Here is a 19,908-nt window from a genome sequence, read left to right on the forward strand (position 1 = left end):
GGCTAGAGGGGTATAAAGCCCCCCCAGCATTGGGCTGTGGAGCAGTGGAACTGTGTTCTCTGGAGTGATGGAGCTCCATCCAGTACCTTTGGGATGAGCTCTACTGACCCACAACTGACCATCCAACATCAGTACCTGACCTCACTAACGATCTCAAGGCTGAATGTAATGAAATCCCTCCAGTTTGGTATGTGTGACCTCAATTGTCGGCTTTTTCAGATGCACGTAACTTTTAGCATTGAGACGCGGCGGCGCCGCAGGAGGAAATGGTGGTATAAGAGAACGTGTTGAATTGCCTTATTCTAGTAAAGGAAATTGTTTCACTTCTTTATCAGTTTGCTGTTTTCTTAGCTCTTTTAACTACGCCATGCATGGAAAACCCCATGCCATCTGAGATACGGGAAGAATGGCATCTTTAGATCAGCACGCAGATTGGTGACTGTTTTAGAAACCTGTGGTACCTGGTTTACCATAAAGGATATGAAGTAATAAAGCTCAGGATTATTGTGTCACTATTTGCTTTTAAACAGCACAGCAAAAATGAAAGTAATAAACCTGAAGGACTGAGAAAGAAGCCTGCAGCTTAAGGTTAAACAGTTAAATCTGTTATCCTGGGCATTAATGGCTTCTCTACCGTGTGTCTCCAGCTCTGTATTAGTTCTGAACGCTCCATTAGTGGCGACACTATCTGGTCTCACAGCCAAGCTTATGCAGAAATTTTGAAAGTTAAGAAACTTTTTTCATCCCACAAACGGGAAATTCCACCTCAGCATTCAACCCATCCGTGAAGTGAAGCACCACATACACACTAGTGAACACACACACACACACCCGGAGCGGTGGGCAGCCCTATCCAGTTGGGGGATCAAACCGGCAACCTTCCGGTTACAGGGCCAGTTCCCTAACGTCCAGCCCACGACTGCCCCCCCCACCCCAAGGAGGGTGGAATTCCCCTTTAAGGCTCTGTTCTTGCATTACTGACAGTTTGGTAGGAGTTCCTAAGATGCTGTTACAGTAATAAAATCAGTGGAGCAGATAGTGTGTGTGTGTGTGTGTGTGTGTGTATGTTTGTGAGTGTGTGTGTGTGTGTGTGTGTGTGTGTATGTTTGTGTGCGTGAGTGTGTGTGTGTGTGTGTGTGTGTGTGTGTGTGTGTGTGTGTGTGTGTGTGCGCACAGTGGAGCAGAAATATGTCTGGAACGCTCTTCTCAGCAGCCGAGGCTCCGTCCCCACGTCTGGAGCTGCAGGCGCTGCGGCTCTGAGGACTGAATCATCGTTGGCGTCACGCGCTGAAATGCTCTGTGTTTAGTGTCATTGCAGGCTGGGTTGGTCTGACTCCGCCTGGTCCATTAATAAAGCATTTTATTAGATATTTATTACGACTTTAATTCTGATTCAATTTGAACCTTTTTTTTCTTTAATTCTTTTATAGTATCTGAATTCTGTGGTTCACTAATGAGAAATGATGTTTTTACAGTTCGTTTACTTTCTTTTTCTTTCTCTTCCTTTTTTATTCTTTCTATTTTTTTTTGTTTTTTTTGGTAAAACTGATCCACATTTCTCTTTTTTCTTTTCTTCCTTCCTTCCTCCTCTTTTTATTTGTTTATTTTTCCTAAAATTGAGCCATTTGCCTTTTTTCCTCTCTTGCTTTCTTTCGGTCCACTTTTCTTAGTGCTGTCTTGCCCAGCATTATATTTCCTTTGTAATATTATAATGATAACACTAATAATGATTAATATTAGATTAGCTTAATTAGATTAACTGACCCTTATTAGTCCCACAAGGGGGAAATTCCACCACCGTATTTTAACCCATCCGTGCAGTGAAACACCACATACACACTAGGGGGCAGTGAGCACACTTACCCGGAGCGGTGGGCAGCCCTATCCGCAGTGCCAGGGGAGCAGTTGGGGTTTAGGTGTCTTGCTCAAGGGCACTAAAGTCACGTCCAGGTTTTGACTGAACCAGCGATCTTCAGGCCACAGGGCCGGTTCCCTGACCTCCAGCCCACGACTGGCCCCATATTATTATTTAATAATATTATTTACTCTTTGAAGTCGTCCTAATGGCCAGTGCAGTGCACAGTTTAATTAATGCATTGTGAGATCAGTCGTGTCCAAATAAGGTCAGTTTCACTCTGTAACCCATTAATGCTGATGGAATGGAGATTTGGTCAGTACGTCCCTCCTGATTCAGATTCTTCTGACCCCTGTCTGCTGCAAACATCTGAAGCAGCGGAATGCATCTACTTCCTGCCCTGTGCCTGGTCCACTGCGGCACTGCGGCGTCCAGACACAACACAAACAAAGTTGACTCCTGCACACCCACTTATACATGTGTGTTTGTACCAGGTTTATGCCATGTTATGAGGACCTTTCTACCTTCTGGGGACCACAAGCTGGTCCCCACAATGTAAACCATTACATGTTCAGGCAGGGAGATGTTTGAATATAGTTTAGTAATACAGCAGGTAGTCATGGTTAAAGTTTGGTCTCCAGGAAATGAAGGGGAATTTATGTAATGTCCCCACAATTCACAGAAACAAGTGAGTGTGTGTGTTAGGACACATGCCAGGTTGTCTCAAAGTGGGTTTAATGCAGTAGAGAGGACGATGAGTGCAGCCTGTGGAGGACAGGCTGATCGGCTGATATGATTGGCACAAATCTGCAAAACAACGTCGTCATATTCCCTCAAAACAGGAAAACCAAAGGGTTCTGTGCAGATACGGAATATCTCTGTGTTTCTCCACCTTTACCTTCTCTGTCTTTCTGTTCAGACTGTGGTCGTGGTGTCTCTGGTGGTGGCTTGGTGGCTGTGGTGGTCCATCTGGGTGCTGTCTATGGTAACTTCACTAACGATAGTTTGTTGTATAATGAGTAGTGCTGTCAAACAATTAAGATAATTGAGAGACGTTTCGATCCAGTGTATTTTGTTCCAGCTACATTAGTGGATAAAATAATGTTGATCAGAATGTATTTATCCCTGTCAATAATTCAATATTACTTTCACTTTGTGAACACAGAACCCAAATATGAAAGTCACATGATCTCCACAGAGTGGACATCATTTCATCTCCGACGTCCAGTGAGAACAACAGTGTCTGCATGTTCTGACTATTGCATATATCATATGTGTCATATTTACAGCCAGTGAGAGCATATATCATATTTATCAAACATACAGACAATCACAGTATACATATCATACATATAATAAAGTCAATCGGTGCACAATCATACTTCCCACAAAGTTGCAGAATGCATTGATGTGCAAATCATGTAAACTATTAAACATTTAGTTTAGTACAAAGGCAAGATATTAAATGCTAAAACTGAGAAACTTTGTTTTATACATGCCCATTTTGAATTTGATGGCAGCAACACTTTCCAAAAAAGTTGGAAAAAAAGTTTCTCATTTCACATATACAGTCAATGCGAAGTACACAAACCCTGCACCTGAGTTAAAGTCGAGACCCCCAGGGTGAAATATTCCTCCAGTAAAAGTAGAAGTTCCTCCCTTTAGACCTCCACTTGAGTAAAAGTACTAAAGTATTTCCCTTCAAATGTACTTAAGTATAAAGTAAAAGTACTAAAAGAGGAATTCTGGCTCTGATGCCCTGTTATCATTTTTATAACCAGACTGGCTTCATGAACTCATTTCAGGTGAAAGTCCTCCAGCGTCTCTCTTGGTAAACCAGTCTTTTAATAGAACGTCATTAATTAGTGACGCTGACGCCTATTAAAATGATCAGAAGCACAAAACACTGAAGGTAAACAGTTTCCATCAGGGAGAACCGAGTGGCTCTGAAATCACTTTTTACACACAAGCAAAGTTTCAGTTTCAGATTTATTTACAACTTAGTTCCAAGTTTAAGTTGAATAAAAACTGGCTTTAAACTCAGGATCACAGATGAGCTCCTTTACTATGTTGGAGTTGGAGTTCCCTGAAGTTATGGCACCTCACCACCATCGCCCTCTGCTGCCGGTTTGCGGCACAGGCTGGGCCCTTACAATATGATGTATATAGTCAGTGGTTCATCTCCTGCTCGTGGGTTCTAGTTACAGTGGAGGATCCCGAGGAGAACTCCGAGGAGGATCTCGGGGAGAGTTCCACCAAGCTGCTGCTTTTGTTAGTTTGCTGCTTGTTGATTTATCCATTGTTCTCCAGCAAGCGATGTCCAGCATCGTCTGCTGGAGGAGTTGAAGGTTTCACTTTAAAATACGTTTGAAAAGAGTCAAACTTGGAAAATATATGAAGGAGTGAACTTCGACAGCCTGGACATGGATGAGTTACATTTACGTTTGATTTATATTCTGTATCAGCAGCTTCCAGTTTGAACTTTTTCTGTTGATTTCAATGTCAAGAAATAACAAAAATCATACTGAAATATCTCCTACTTACCAACCCAACTGTGGATTAGTTTAGAAAGTTTGGAGTCAGCACTTTCCACCTCTCTCTTGACCGGTGTCAATGAGCTCCGCCTCAAAAATAATTCATATAACATTTTTTTGTTTTTGTTTTTATTGTTTTGTTACTGGCGATGTCTGCCGCTTCCAAAGGTTAAGCAGAGAACGTGCTGGATTTCAGACTTTCTCCACAGCCTTTTTGTGATGGTGACCTTAAAATCTCACAGAGAATTCCAAATATGTTCCTCTCGCCCTCGGATCACGTTCCGCCAGTAATCAAACCCAACAACTCCCGAATATTTCAGCTCTGAAATCTCAGGAGCCAAAGTCATCACAGTGCCACTCCCTGCTGAGACACTGTGTTGCATGTTCTACTGTTTTTGGACAGCTTTTGTGTTCTTTGGCTGGTTTCTGCTCATGTGGTCATCGTTTAAACTCTTAAAATGCAAGGTATTTATTCAGTTAGTCTTGTTATGACCTGATCTAGGGTCAGCTCATATCTCACAGTGAGTGACTCACCACCAGACTTTAAAAGTCTCAGTGACAACATGCATCTGGTTTTAAGGGAACTGTGACTTCAAGGATGAGCACAGGCCTAAAATAACAAGTACAACCCCATTTTCAAAAAAGTTGGGACGCTGTGGAAAATGCAACCAAATTAAAACCAAAATGCAGTGATGGCAAATAATTTAAACCCTATATTTCATTGAAAAGAGTACAAAGGCAACATATTAAACCTTGAAACTTGGAAATTTGGATGTATTTTGAAAAACGTCATCCCATTTTGAATTTGATGCCAGTAACGTTCCAAAAAAACCTGCACAGAGTCCTGACCTCAACCCCATAGAACACCTTTGGGATGAATTAGAGCGGAGACTGTGAGCCAGGCCTTCTCGTCCAACATCAGTGTCTGACCTCACAAATGTGCTTCTGTAAGAACGGTCAGAAATTCCCATAAACACTCCTAACCCTTGTGGAAAGCCTTCCCAGGAGAGTTGAAGCTGTTATTTTGAAAAAACATATGGTCATATAAATCCTTTGCATATGACACGATTCATCATTGAACGCTAACTTCATCCATTTTTTAATGCATAATAAGTGAATTAAAGTAAAGAGTTACTTTCAAAGGGAATTCCATCAGTTTAAAGGGGCTGAAACATGCTGGAGTTCCCTTTTATGGTGCAATAAACCATTTACAGTGATTCAAAAGGCAATAGAAGTGGAAGTGGGGTGGGGGGGGTGGCGGGGGGGGCAATGTGTTGTTATTTTGCTCCAGTCTGATCCAGCCTGCACTAGTCTGCAGGCTCAGAAAGTCAGCAGGCAGATTACAGTAGGAACCCATATCTGAACATTCCTTCTCTTCCTGGTTTTGTTTGCAGGGAGCTGAAGGGGAATGCAGGCTGTGTGTTTGTGTGGCAGCCAGACAGTGAATCTCAACCTCAGTGACTCTGGCTGGGTGTTTCCCTCCAGCCCAAAGCAGTTAAGAGACTCCTTATCACAGTTTGAGTGTCTGGACACGAGCCACTCTTCAACTGAGCAGAGCAGAGCTTCACCATCCGTCCACACGTCTGTGGAAATTAGTGTTTATCCAGGTGTGAATATGGAGGTTGTCCAGCTTTGCTGCAGAAACAGCCTCTGCACTCAACTGCTTTACACTAGCAGCAGGGGGTGCACCTTAAAGGGTCACTCAGAGTGGTTTGGTGTGAAATGCTCCATTCTCGAGTCGTAGTGGTGGTGATAGGAACCAGACGTCCACCTCTGGTTATGAATTTTATATTGTAAATTCCCATAAACACTCCTAACCCTTGTGGAAAGGCTTCCCAGAAGAGCTGAAGCTGTTATAGCTGCAAAGGGTGGGCCGACATCATATTAAACCCTATGGATTAAGAATGGGATGTCACTCAAGTTCATATGCGTGTGAAGCCAGACGACCGAATACTTTTGGCAATATGTGTATGTGCATTCACTGGGTTATATATTTTAACGGAGTGCTTATATGTTTTATTCTATATGGGGTTCTATGTGATTCACATGTGCACAGTCATTTCTGCATGAATGAAATATTGCTGCCAAATGTATCTCAAAAGGAAAACTGCAGTGCTTTAATCTGTATTTACTCTCATGGAAAAGACGGACACATTTGAGTGGAGCGGATTCAAAGCAGCGCTGCTGTTTAGCAGGACTTACAGCGAGACGACCTCAAGGCTGGAACTGCAGTGAAGACACTCATGCATGTCAGAACTGGAGACATATTTGGAAAGAACAGCTGAAGATCTGGATCTCATTCCTTGTGTGTCGCTGAACACGTACATGTGATAAAGAGATAGTCGCATTCTGTGCCCTCCATGAGACCCAAGCCTCAGAATAAACAGCCTTCAGTTCATTCTGTAAACAGTCACAGTCCTTCATTCTCGACCGACTCGGATCTCAATCTTAATTTCTCATTCAATCCTGGACAAGATGAACATCTCCTGCCGTCCCTGGACCCTGGGTGAACTGGGGGACTGTACCTGTAGATGTAGGCCGGCACGTCTGCCTCAACCTGGAGGGAGTTTCACAAAGAGCTAGACACAGATGCAGCTCCACCTGGCTGATAAGCCCCGCCCTCAAAACACCTGCACACACAGAGAGTTTCCAGCTGCTGAAGCTGCTGCAGCGGGTTTGGAAAGTAATGATGAAGATAGCGGAGCGTTTAGATATGAAACAGATAAGGATCCTGTTCTATGAGGAGCCTTTAAACGAGATAATATGCACAAATCGAGAGAATTAAAACAACCCCAGCACCCGGACTGCAGGCAGGTCAGTTTAGCACCCGGATGTTTATATCATTCAGCTTTAATGGAGCCTTCACAGATGAGCAGGTCACCCAGGCCATGAGCACTAATGCCCCCTAAACCATCATGAATACTGGCTTTAGAACTGGGCACTGATAACAAGCTGAGTGGTCTTCAGCCTAGAGGACACAGTGTCCATGATTTCCTAAAGAATTTCAGATGTTGATCCGTCGGACCGCCGGACACTTTTCCACTTCCCCTCAGTCCATTTTAAATGAGCTCAGGCCCAGAGAAGGTGGCAGCGTTTCTGGATCCTGTTTATATTTGGGTTCTTCTTTGTGTTTTAGAGTTTAACAGCGTTTGTGGATGCAGTGATGAACTGTGTTCACAGTCAGTGGTTTTCAGAAGTGTTTCTGAGCCCATGCAGTGATTTCCACTACAGAATCATGTCTGTTTTTAATGCAGTGCTGCCTGAGGGCCCAAAGATCACGGCCAGCAGATACTGGTGTTCAGCCTCGTCCCTCACAGACAGAGATTTCTCCAGATTCTCTGAGTCTTTAATGATTTTCTGCACCGTAGACGATGAAAAGCAGAAGCTCTTTGCTGTTTTATGTTGAGGAACGTTCTTCTTGAGTTGTTGCTCTATTTGATGGTGCAGTCTTTCTCAGAGTGGTGACCCCTCCTCACCTTTACTTCTAACTCCGCCTCCCTGAGATGCTCTTTATACCCAATCATGTTACTCACCTGTTGTCAGTTAATCTTGAGGTGTTTTTTTAGCATTACACAACTTTACCAGCCTTTGTTTGTTTGTTCGTCCCAACTTTTTTGGAATGCGTTGTTGGCATCAAATTCAAAATGGGCAAATATTTTTATATTAAAATTTCTCAATTTCAACATGTGATCTGTTGTCTTTGTACTATTTTCAATGAAATACAGGGTTTCAGTGATTTTACATCATTACGTTTTGGTTTTATTTGGTTTTATGGGGTTGTATTTCTAAATTCAGTAAGTGTGTTAGTGTGGGTTTAGTGTCTCCCACAGAGTGAAGTTGTGTGGCTGTTGGTGACGTTTCCTGCTATTCTCACTGTTATTCAGTAGTGCTGGACATTTCTTGCTGCCTTTTGAAGTACCTGTTCCACAAAACAGCATCAGGTGCAATGTTTTAGAATCAGAATCAAGCTTTATTGGCCAGGTTTGCTTACACATACAAGGAATCTGGTTTTGGATACAGGAGCTCACAGCACACAGGATCTGACAGATGTTTACATTTAATGAATAAAATAAATAAAATATAACATGCATCCCTACCATCACTCATTCAGACACACACACACACACACACACACACACACACACACACACACACACACACACACACACTGTCATATCCATAAACCTTGCATTTGCGTTTTCCGTGTCTTCTTCCACACCGATGTCACAACATTTTATTAATGTGGAAATTATGGACACGTCTGAATTAAATACAAAATCAATAAAAAAGTTGGGACAGTGTGTGAAATAAAACAAACAGAAAGCAGTGACTAATAAATTCATTTGGCCTGTTATTGATTAAAACTGTATGAAAACACACCATTTGATGTTTTATCTTACCCGTTGAAATAAACCTGGACGTCCCTGAAAAAGACGGAGTCTAAAAGGCAACATCTTTTGTTGCTCCAGAATGTGTTCAGTGTTAATGGAGCTTTCACTGATGAGCAGGTTACCCACTAATCCCTCTCTCCACACCCACACACAGTGAGAGAGATGCTGGATTTAGAACTTTACACTGGTAACAATCTGGATGGTCTATTTCATCTTTGGCCCAGAGAACACATCGTCCATTATTTCCCTAAACAATCTGAAAGGTTATCTACAGTTTGAAAAGATGTGGATGTCAAAGGAAGCTCATGCTAACCTTCACCCTCCGTGGACGGGTGGAACTGGAACATGACCAAATCTTTTTAGTGATGAGAGCCGAGTTATTAGTTTGGAAATGTCCATTCGTTTTTATTTAGTTTTTCATTTTGATTTTTAATTTCTGTTCATTGGGGTTGGTTTTAAGGTTGTGTAAGTGGTTCAGTTTTAGTTTTTATTTTCTGGAAAGTAACAACTTTCGTTTAGTTTGTTTTAGTTTCAGCGTTCAGTGATATGATGAAGGCTGTGATAGCAGGTCTCTGAATAGGGTAGGATAAAATGAACACAGCAGTCGACTGATCTCGGCTCAGCTCCAGCTTTGCTTAAAGACCAAACACACTGCAAAAAATTTTATCTTGTCAAGAAACATGATCTTAAATCTAGTTGATGTATATATTTCCCATTTTAACCCTTTAATGTCCTCACCAAGAAAAAAGCAATGATATAATAATAAAAACTTTTTTTGACCACACAGTTTTTAAAATATCCACGTCTACCAAACAGTCGAGATGGCACTTTGTGGCATGTATAGTGACTCAAAATGTGCTCTACCAAATGACTGAGCAGAACATTAATGGGTTAAGATGGTAGTGCACTTAGTAGAAGATCATCTAACGTATTTCAAGATATTATTTACTGGTTTTGAGTAATTTTATCAAGTCAAATTCTCAAAAAACTTTGCTGGTTTCCATCTCATTTCTTAAAACAAGCAAAACTGTCTGTCAATATAGTCATTTTACTTTAAAAAATCATTTAAAACCAGGAGAAATGTGTAGAAAAGAGGTCAATCGTTTAAACTAAGCTTACAGCAGTCTCAGCAGGAGAAGTGTTAGATTTATTGACTATATTTAAGATCATTTTCCTTGACAAGACAGCATGTCTGGCACTGCTGAAAGAAACTGATTGAGACTGATTGAGTTATTTTGGCAGTGGACGCTGCAGTCGTGTTTTTGAGAGCTGCAGTTTTCGAGTTTTATTTATAAAATAATGAGCACTGCTAGTTTTAGATTTAGTGAGCTATAGTAATAACCCTGGATCAGAGAAACACACGAGGCCTCCTCACCGCTCTGACCTGCAGTGATGCAACACAAATGCGCGTTCACCTGCATTCCCGAAGGCGTCGACTGCAGCGGGCGGTGCAGGAAGATCAAAGAACACAGGGAACAAAAAAGCAACCAACCTAACAAAGCAGGCAGTGTTTTGACAGTGTGGGTGATTAAGCAGGACTTAATCAGTTTCCCTCCTCTCCATATCACTTCCTCTGTGGCGGCGGAGACGGACTGTATTTTTCCAGTGTTTTTTCCCACTTTCCTCCTCTTCCCTCCTGCAGGAATGTGAAGGGAATGTGAAAAGAGCTTCCTGTTTTTATTTCTTACGCTTGTCAGCTATTTGCACCGCAAAAGAAGAGCAGAGGCTGAAGGAGCTCGCTGACGTCCGAGTCCAGGTGGCGTGAAGGAGCAGACGTGAGGGATGAAGGCGGCTGGACGCAGGTGCTCACAAACACGCTGACCGACAATGCGTCCGAGTTCAGGCTCAGTCTGTAAGCATGTCCCAGGAGATGCTGTCAGAGTGTTCCTCCACACAGCCTCCACCGCTGGGAGAGCTAGAGCTTCATTTAAAGGGTTATGAAGACCAGAACACTGTGGTGGATCAGGGTTTGGGGGAGTTCGCAGAAGAGAAAACAAACAAACAAACAAACAAACAAAAAAGGCGCATCAGTCGTGCAGTTCAGTGTGAGGTGTCTCCACGACACTAGATCTCACAGCTATGAGTGTGTTAACAAGGTTCTCTCATACGAGTCTCCTAAACCTGTACCCAGCTTCTAATGTGATATTGATTACTTAATTAATCAATATCACAGACAGTTTCAGTGATAGGTTTGGGTACCACTTTACAATAAGACCTCCCTTATAAGAGGTTTAACTGCTTTAAACTGAGTTTATTAGTGGCTATTAACTAACTAATTAATAAACACCTTTAAATCATTAAAACATACTTATAACACATTAATAAAGAGTGCAAAAGTGAGCTTTTATATCTGATGAACATGAATATCTGGTGGAGCTGATGGGCTTATTGCTGACTGACGGCGTAAACAGTGTAAGATGAGCAATTATTAAGCAAATAACAGATCATTGTTGCCCTGTTCATTTGTGTTATAACTGCTTATGAATGATTTGTGTTTGTGTTATGGCCTAATTAATAACCATTATTGAACTAATTTTAAACCATTTATAAAGTCTTATTTTATAGTTGTACCTACGTTTGACCCAGTGAGTCACGCTTTGCAGCTATAACAGCTTCAGCTCTTCTGGGAAGGCTTTCCACAAGGGTTAGGAGTGTTTATGGGAATTTCTGACCGTTCTTCCAGAAGCACATTTGTGAGGTCAGACACTGATGTTGGACGAGAAGGCCTGGCTCACAGTCTCCGCTCTAATTCATCCCAAAGGTGTTCTATGGGGTTGAGGTCAGGACTCTGTGCAGGCCAGTCAAGTTCTTCCACACCAAACTGGCTCATCCACGTCTTTATGGACCTGCTTTGTGCACTGGTGGGCAGTCATGTTGGAGCAGGAAGGGGCCAAACTCCCCAAACTGTTCCCACAAAGTTGGGAGCGTGAAATTGTCCAAAATCTCTTGGTGCTGAAGCTTTAAGAGCTCCTTTCACTGGAACTAAGGGGCCGAGCCCAACTCCTGAAAAACACCCCCACACCATGATCCCCCCTCCACCAAACTTTATACTCGGCACAATGCAGTCAGACAAGTACCGTCTCCTGGCAACCACCAAACCCAGACTCGTCCATCGGATTTCCAGACGGAGAAGCGTGATTGGTCACTCCAGAGAACTCGTCTCCACTGCTCTAGAGTCCAGTGGCGGCGCTTTACTCCACTGCATTCCACGCTTTGCATTGCGCTTGGTGATGTAAGGCTTGGATGCAGCTGCTCGGCCATGGAAACCCATTCCATGAAGCTCTCTACGCTGTTCTTGAGCTGATCTGAAGGCCACATGAAGTTTGGAGGTCTGTAGTGATGGACTCTGCAGAAAGTCGGTGACCTCTGCGCACTATGCCCCTCAGCATCCGCTGACCGCTCTGTCATTTTACGTGGCCGACCACTTCGTGGCTGAGCTGCTGTCGTTCCCAATCGCTTCCACTTTGTTATAATCCCACTGACAGTGGACTGTGGAATATTTAGTAGTGAGGAAATTTCACGACTGGGCTAATATACTGGTGTACAACTTCACTGCAGCCACTGGAGTGAAATTGAAGGTTCAGCCCACCTGAAAAATTTTTCTTGTGCCCATCCTAAACAGCAATCATGGCACTGCTACTGCTCACAAACTGACAGTTTAGCTCAGCTTTCAGAAACTCTTTAGAGGGATAAAGGAGCACAGCAGCGGCGGCACATTCGTGAGTGATAAACAGTGCCAGTACTGTGATGTTTCGTGATATGTCTCTACAGATCGTCACATGAATGCATTTAACAGGTGAACGCACTGTTGTACAGGATCTGGCTTATTCCAGCCAATTAAATGTCATAAATGGGACACACGTTGAATTAGTCGGGTTATAAAAGGTGCGCAGTGGTACACAAATCCTTCTGAATCGAGATGAAAAGCTGTGTTTGCATTAGCCATGTGTTTAAAGGTTGATATCACAATATCTTAATACTAAATCCGTGCTTTTTAAGTGCTAATATAGGTGGTAAGACTGTTTTCCTATCTTAACGTCACACTTAAAGGAAGCTTAAAAGATATTGCAAATGTATAATTAAATTATCTAGATAATTAAGGTCATTCCCAGTGGTGGTGATGGGAACCAGACGTCCCTCTAAAAGCTCCTACAGAAAGTTCCTACATGAACTGGTTCTGAATTCACTGCCTGATGACTGAGACGCTGTTTTATGAGAGTTTAGAGAACTTCAACTCCATTCATGGTGGAGGGAGACATGCAGGGCGCTGTGCGGCAAAATAGTCCCCAAAGAAAACTCATTATTCCAGATTTTCCACTGTTTTCCATCATCAACATTCCATATAAGCTCAGAAGACTCGTGTAGGTTCTCTGGTGGTTCTGGATGGTAAATAAAGTGTCTGTATCTGTGTTGTAGTCATGGCGACGCCTGGTTCCCATCACCACCACTGGAAAGATGTCTGAACCATTTCACACCAAACCCTCTGAACCTCTGATTACGTCTCACACACTGAGTTATGGGGGAATTTTGATAAATAAGTGAAACGTTTTGAGTGTCAGAAAGTGCATCATATCTGTGAATATGAGAGGGAATTAAATCAAATCATCTAAAATCTAAAATCTGTATTCTGTATGTGTTGTAGATGTGGATACAGTGAAACAGTGAAAGCATGTATTTCATTTTTCAATGTTTATATTATTAATATTAACATTAATTCATCTATTTTTGATTAAAATTGATGCAGAATCATCTTTGAAGTACCCAAAAAAACCCAGTTCTATTATCACACGCTTGATATCATAACAGTAGAAGAAGCCTATTTAGTGCTATATAGGACGCTTTTCAAAAAGCTCTATAAAGAACCATGTAAGACACATTCTCCACCAATCTGATGAATAGAGCCCTTAAATCATGCAAAGGGTTCTTTGAGTGCTCATGGTTCTGTATGGAACCATCTCCTTTACTAAAGAACACTTGAGTGCATTCTAAGGTGTTGTTTACATTGTAGAGCTTTAGGGACCATTAATGAGTCTGACGCTCATACAATGAGCCCAAAGTGGAAAAAGAACCAACACAAGAACTTTTCTTCCATCAACAATGATCATTTATTCATGATAGAACACGTTTTCTCTTTGCAGATCAGGTACAAAACAAAGTCGAATATAAATACCCAATAAATTAAATAAATAATCCGACGCAAAAGCTGTCAAACAGTGTAAAACTAAACATTCAAGTATCTGTGATCGAGCCGGAGGCCTCGCACGGCCTTTCGCCCGACAGCAGAGGTGAAACGATAGCTGCAGGTAAATAAACGTGACACACACGTATGGAGACATTAGAACAAGCTGCTTCGCTGAAAAGCCCTCCCGTCGAGCACATTCCACACAAATGCGCTGTCTGTCCCCATAATGGGTCATTCCACGGCCTCTTTCTATCGTAGGAAAAAACAATCGCTCCGTTTTTCTGGCACGCGTCCGAGGCATTGAAACTCATTTGGAAAAATCAAAACAGGCCACGGTAACTATGCAATAAATACTTCCGCCTTCACAAAAGAGGCCAGCGAAGAAAACAAAAGGAAAAGAGCAGTCGTGAAAAGAGAACAGGAGGAGAGGAAAAACAGAAAGGAACCTTCCAGGATGTTTTCCTCAAAGTCCTGCCCTTTCATAAAGGGGCTAATATGAGCCATAAAGCAGCCCGGCGTAGAGATAAGCGCCGGCAACCTTTGCACGGCGTTATCGCGTATCAGCGAGGGAAAGTTTCAGGGTATTGGAATGTTTTGAGCGTCTGCAATTCCTACAGCATTCCAGCATGGAGGTAATTTGCATTTCCAAACGAAATGGAAATCAGATTAAGCTCTGATACAGAGAAACTATGACTTGCTGCAAGTGAATCAGGAGAAGAAGAGCGAGTACAAAGGTGGCGCATGGCAGTAACAGGGTGGACAGCGTGAGGTTACACTTTAACTCATAACAACACAATAACACGGCGGGATCACTCCCAGCCCTCGACCAGGAACAGCCGCTTTGTTTATGAAGCTAACATTTACAGTTCGTCCTTTTAGGACCAGCGGTTTAATTCCTTCCTTTCGAAAGGCCACCAGGTGTTCAGAGATCCCTCCTTTAGTGGAACAACAAGGCACCTTTGTATGGACTCTTTCAGCCTGGTGGCAGTTCTGTGCTGAAGCTCCGCAAGATCTTAGTCCCAGTCACTTCTAGAGAGAACGAGAAAGAGTCCTCCTCGCTTCTTCAGGTTGTTCCTCGAGGACTCGGCATCACCTTCCCCTTGGTGGAATCTCCATTCCGGGATCTCGCAGCCTGGATCTCAGAGATAGATGCTTCCTCCTGGGCAGGTTGTTTGATCAGATGCTCGCACGTCTTCCTGATCTGCATCCTCCTCTAGCTGATCCGAGACTTGTTGGTCTGGAACGGTTTCTTTCTGGGCGGAGCGGAATGCTCGGCAGCTATTAGATTAGCCTTGGCCACCTGCCTATGAACGGAGAGAAATATTGATTATCATCCAAACGTGCGCCTCCAAAATACGTTTACATCAGAAGGAAAAGACTTTTAATGGAAGTCAGTGGAACGAGATTCTTGGGAGATTATTCTCCCATTTTTGGTCCAGTTATTAAGAAACATTCACACAGTAAGAATGAATTCACCACTTATTTGAAGGCCTCACAGTGTAGTGAACAGCGTCCTTAAGAAGGAACGCTTAGTATTTATGAACAGCTTATATCAGTATTTGCAAAATGACACTAGATGTTCTGAAATAAACGGAAACATATTGACATAAGGAGTCCATAAACTAAAGCCGTGGGAGGTTTGTTCCATTCCATGGAGCCATAAAACTGACACATCCTTAAAAGCTCTTTATTACAGTGTCATAACAGTTTAAGGCGCCTTCTGTCAATACGTAGGTTTCTACTTCATGAAACATCTGATCAGCTTGTGATGCACATGAAAACATCTTGTAGGTTAATGTGTGTAGTATTTCTTATTATGAGTTTGCTGTAAGATTAATATGAGACTCTTTAGCCTCCTTTCCAGATTTACTTGTTTTAAGTATCGTATGAAAGTGTTTTGGTCCACTGGCAGACCATTTATTCCATTTTGAGCATTATTTGATCTGCCACTGGAATAAGACACTTTCGTAAGATAAAATGACTTTAAACAAGTTGAAATGGATTAAAATAAGCAGCAGTTTCATAATGAGAAATATTACACACACTGGCTACTGATTAAGACGTGATATCACGTTCTGCAGTGTGTTATGAAGCAGGTGGCCTTCAAGTAAGGTGTAAAGAGCCAGCACGTCATTGACTTTCCGACGGACGAGACCGCAAACGTTTCTCACCTGAAATATGTGAGGAGGTCTTTGCCGGCCTTGTCCACTTCACGGTCAAGAGGGCTCACCACCACCAGGCTTGGGTCCATGGAGCTGTGAGCAGAGCAATGAAAGCGAGGTTAAACCCTGAGACACAGACCTGTTTGGTTCTGAAGAAGCGCCGTCTGAATAAACGCTCTGCATCTCCACCTTTTTGCCCCACAGCAAACAATGCCAAGCAGTTAACGCGTGGGGCGGAGGCGATCCTTAGCCCTGAGCAACTCTTCAAACCACAAAAATTCTTAACACCATCTACAGAGATAAAAGGGCCTTCTAAAAATAGACTCATGACTCAGGAATCTGTGTGACTCAGGCAGCAGATGCTGGTGCTAATTGAGAAAACAGCTTATCGGTGAACATCATAACTCCTCCAGCGCTCCCTGATCCCGGTCGACTGCCACAGGCATGTGCAAGAGAAACAAGTCGAGGCGTCTATCTGATTCGATCTAGACTGTGACGGCATGGGGGTCTAGACAGCGCGCGAGGAGACTGAGCTCACCTGGTGTAGCAGAAACTGGAGCAGGTCGCGTCACTGGGGTTGGCGCACTGGCAACGGGCGGCAGAGCGCCGGCGACGAGACAGAGGACTTCCGAGACCGTATGGGGTGATCTTACTACGGAAAGAAAAGGGAGAAGGTGTTAAGGAACATGTTCAGGAATGTGGTGTGGAAATCTCGGATCTCAGAAAAGCAAAAAACGCTCAGTTACGCTTTACTGTCGGGTCATAAAGCAGCACAACTGACTTCAACCTCCATAAACATTCATAAAAGCTTATTCTTATGGGCGCCGTCTGTCATAAAGGCCACTTTAGTCTGCTTTCATGTCACTTTTTGGCAAAATGACCAAGCACATTATAGCAGCTGACCTCGATGCTGATGATGTGACCACCAACATCTGTGATGAAGGGCTTATGCAGGTGTCACACTACTGTAAAGTGCTCCTAACTTTGATGTAAGCTAATGTAATGAGATCTTATTCCATTTCTGCCTGACTGATCGTCACACGAGAGCATTTCACTGCATCTTAGCAAGTGGAACCGTCTTAAATCTAGTCAATATACCCAATATTTATCATTAAGGGGTTTGCTGTAGGAGTGGTATAAGGTTACTTTTACTTGTTCTAAGCAGTTTGGTTTGATGAAAGTGTCTCATTCCGTTGGCAAAGTGTGCGCCAGTGTTATCAGACACTTTCACCGGATTAAACGTTCAGAAATAGCTTAAAATATTATTTAAATATGTCTATATTGAAGCTCACTTGCTAGGAAGTCGTGATACGTCAGTGTTCAAAAGAAGATACGAGGTTCTGACGTGACCGAAGCCCAACAGAACCGTATTTATTCGCTGCATTTCTGTTTAGAAAGCACTCCGAGAACTGAAACTTAGTGACTCACCTAGGCGTGTTGACCCAGATAATGTCCAAGTGGCAGAAGTAGATGCACTCCTTATCCATCCAGTTATTGCAGGAGCAGCGCTTGGTGCGGACCCTCTTGGCCACCGAAGAAGAGCCTGACGTTTGAGAGATGGGTGCTCCGGAGCCTGGAACCCACAACACACAGAGGCTTAACGTAGGACACACTGGTGTTTTCCCAACAGTAACTATGACAGCTGAGAAAACATGGGCGAGTAAAGTAAACAAAGGGCAAAGTTGAAGCCTAAATGTATAAATGCTTCATTAGGGATGCCTTAATCGTACAAACAGTGAAGATATGCGAGCGCGCAATCAAATGGCAGCGATACACAAGGGCTGGTGCAGCGCCACAGAGATAAGAGAGTCATAACCAGAGCAGCTTATCACTGAACTTATATGATTACTGTATTGTCTGCATTGGGGTCACTATCTCCATATAGGCTATTCACAGTGCTGAGCACACAAAACTGCACAATAACTCTTATGACACTGCAAAAAAATGACATTTCTTCATGTAAACACATCTTAAACGTAGTCAACATGTGCAATATTTCTCATTTTGAGACTGTGTATGAAGACTATAAGATTTTAAACCTATTTCCACTTCATTTCCAGCGAAACTGTCCACTGGCAGATCATTTTGCTTGAAATACAGAAGTAACATGATGACCCGATGGAATTAGACACTTTCCAAAACGGGTGCAGAAATAGGTGGAATAACCGGGATTTCCTTACAGTAACCTATTAATGAGAAATACTAGACTGCGTTTAAGACCTTTTCACTTCAAAGCTGCACTATAAGTAGCATTTTCACACTTACACCCCATCATTCGCAGCATATCAATACTCAGAGCCCGCCGTGCATTGGATTCAAAGGGTTTCGCAAGCATTTTTATACATTGCACCGAAACTCTGACACAATGAAGCTTATTACCGGGTGAAACGGTCAGATATGCGCTAAATCTTTGCACCTTCACACTAAAATTCACCGCAATTGAAGCAAATCAGTGCATATAGGTAGTTGCACATTATTACTAGGCTGCTTAGTCAGTGGAGCACTGTGTACTGTGTAATTTCTCTGCTGGCTTACCTTCCTCCATGAGGACCCACACCCCGAGAGAGACAAGCAGGACGGTGTGCAGCGACAGAGCCATCGGTAAAGGCTTTCGGGACTTGAACCAGCTGGTTGAGTCAACGGAAAGTTCTCGCCAGAGGCCGTGACAGGTGCCTGTGTGGAGCCCTGAGCCTCGGGCCTTCTATTTATGCAGCCGGCTGAAGGCCACTCCCCCTAATTGTTGACTTCATCACCTCTTACACAATGAGCTCCTGGGCTTCCGCCTCGCATTCCAGCGCTCCGGTGGGGGGCTGTGAGTGGGGCATGCCTGCAGGAAAGAGAGAAGGTCACAGAGGAAAAACACTGGGACTTTCCCTGAGCCGCTCGTCTGAAGAGGTCACTGTCAGAGTCCGTCTGTTTCGTTTTCCTTCCATGCTGCATGCAGACGAGCCTGTATGTGCTTTGCATGTGTGAGAGTTTAATGCAAAAGAGACTCTGAGGTCAGTTCACCTTCTGTTCCTCAGTACGAGGCTGTTGTCAGAACGTTAGAAGATTATTTTACTCATTTCAAGACATTGTTTTGCTTGTTTTTGAGTCCTTTTGTCTTAAGTGTCACTTAATGGACAGATCATTCTATTCTGCCAACTGACCAACACACTTTCCCAAGATAAAAGGACTGAAAAACAAGTAAAAATGTCTGGAAATGAGTCCATTGATCTTATTCTCGCAACAGTGTCACGATGAGGAATCTTAGATATATCGACTGCACGGAAGGAGCGAATCTCTCCGCATCACATCTCCACACAAATCAAATGATCTGCGAAGGGAATGAGGCAGTTCCGTAGCCGAGCAAATTACAAGGGACTGAAAAAGTAGGAAGGAAATGTAACGGCTAAAACAAATGAAAATGATCAAGACGGAAAAAAAATGTAAAATGGGCATAAAATATCATTAAAACATTTTGCTGTTGTTGGAAGAACGCGGACTTTACAGGAGAAGGAAAAAACATACTTCACTTTTAATGTGAGTCAGTGGAACCGGACGTCTTTCCTGGTCAGTTTGGGCCGTTTCGTTTAGTCCATTCATCATGAAATTTCCATACGCGGTAAAGAGAAACAAACCCTTTCAAAGTGTGTCAAAAACTGAAAACGGATAAAAACGCAGGTCCGGGTTTTTCTTCCGACTGCAGCGACATCACGAACACACAATATAATGAAGTAGAAGAACCAACATTACATGGAGATATTTGTTTAAGATGTTTTCACTTGCTAAGACATGAAAAAAC

At 42.9% G+C, this 19,908-nt stretch overlaps 1 protein-coding gene across 1 annotated transcript; it reads right to left on the minus strand.

The window, feature by feature from the left end:
• Positions 1-13,861: 13,861 nt before the first annotated feature.
• On the minus strand, positions 13,862-18,788 carry edn2 (endothelin 2). Its single transcript, XM_017684716.2, has 5 exons — positions 18,660-18,788; positions 17,553-17,697; positions 16,663-16,776; positions 16,134-16,217; positions 13,862-15,266 (listed from the first exon to the last, which is right to left on the minus strand). The coding sequence occupies exons 1-5, from the start codon at positions 18,721-18,723 to the stop codon at positions 15,176-15,178; spliced, it is 498 nt and encodes a 165-aa protein (XP_017540205.2). The 5' UTR covers positions 18,724-18,788; the 3' UTR covers positions 13,862-15,175.
• Between the last annotated feature and the right edge of the window lie 1,120 nt (positions 18,789-19,908).

Source organism: Pygocentrus nattereri, chromosome 1 (assembly GCF_015220715.1).
Source record: "Pygocentrus nattereri isolate fPygNat1 chromosome 1, fPygNat1.pri, whole genome shotgun sequence".
NCBI classification, from domain to species: domain Eukaryota; kingdom Metazoa; phylum Chordata; class Actinopteri; order Characiformes; family Serrasalmidae; genus Pygocentrus; species Pygocentrus nattereri.

What these genes read in the sequence shown, in the direction of transcription:
- edn2 (XM_017684716.2), bottom strand. Translation starts at nt 18,723, where the DNA reads ATGGCTCTGTCGCTGCACACCGTCCTGCTTGTCTCTCTCGGGGTGTGG. An exon ending in GTGGGTCCTCATGGAGGAAG is followed by an intron (nt 17,698 to 18,659) that starts GTAAGCCAGCAG and finishes TGTGGGTTCCAG; the next exon opens with GCTCCGGAGCACCCATCTCT. An exon ending in GACCTCCTCACATATTTCAG is followed by an intron (nt 15,267 to 16,133) that starts GTGAGAAACGTT and finishes CTCCGTTCATAG; the next exon opens with GCAGGTGGCCAAGGCTAATC.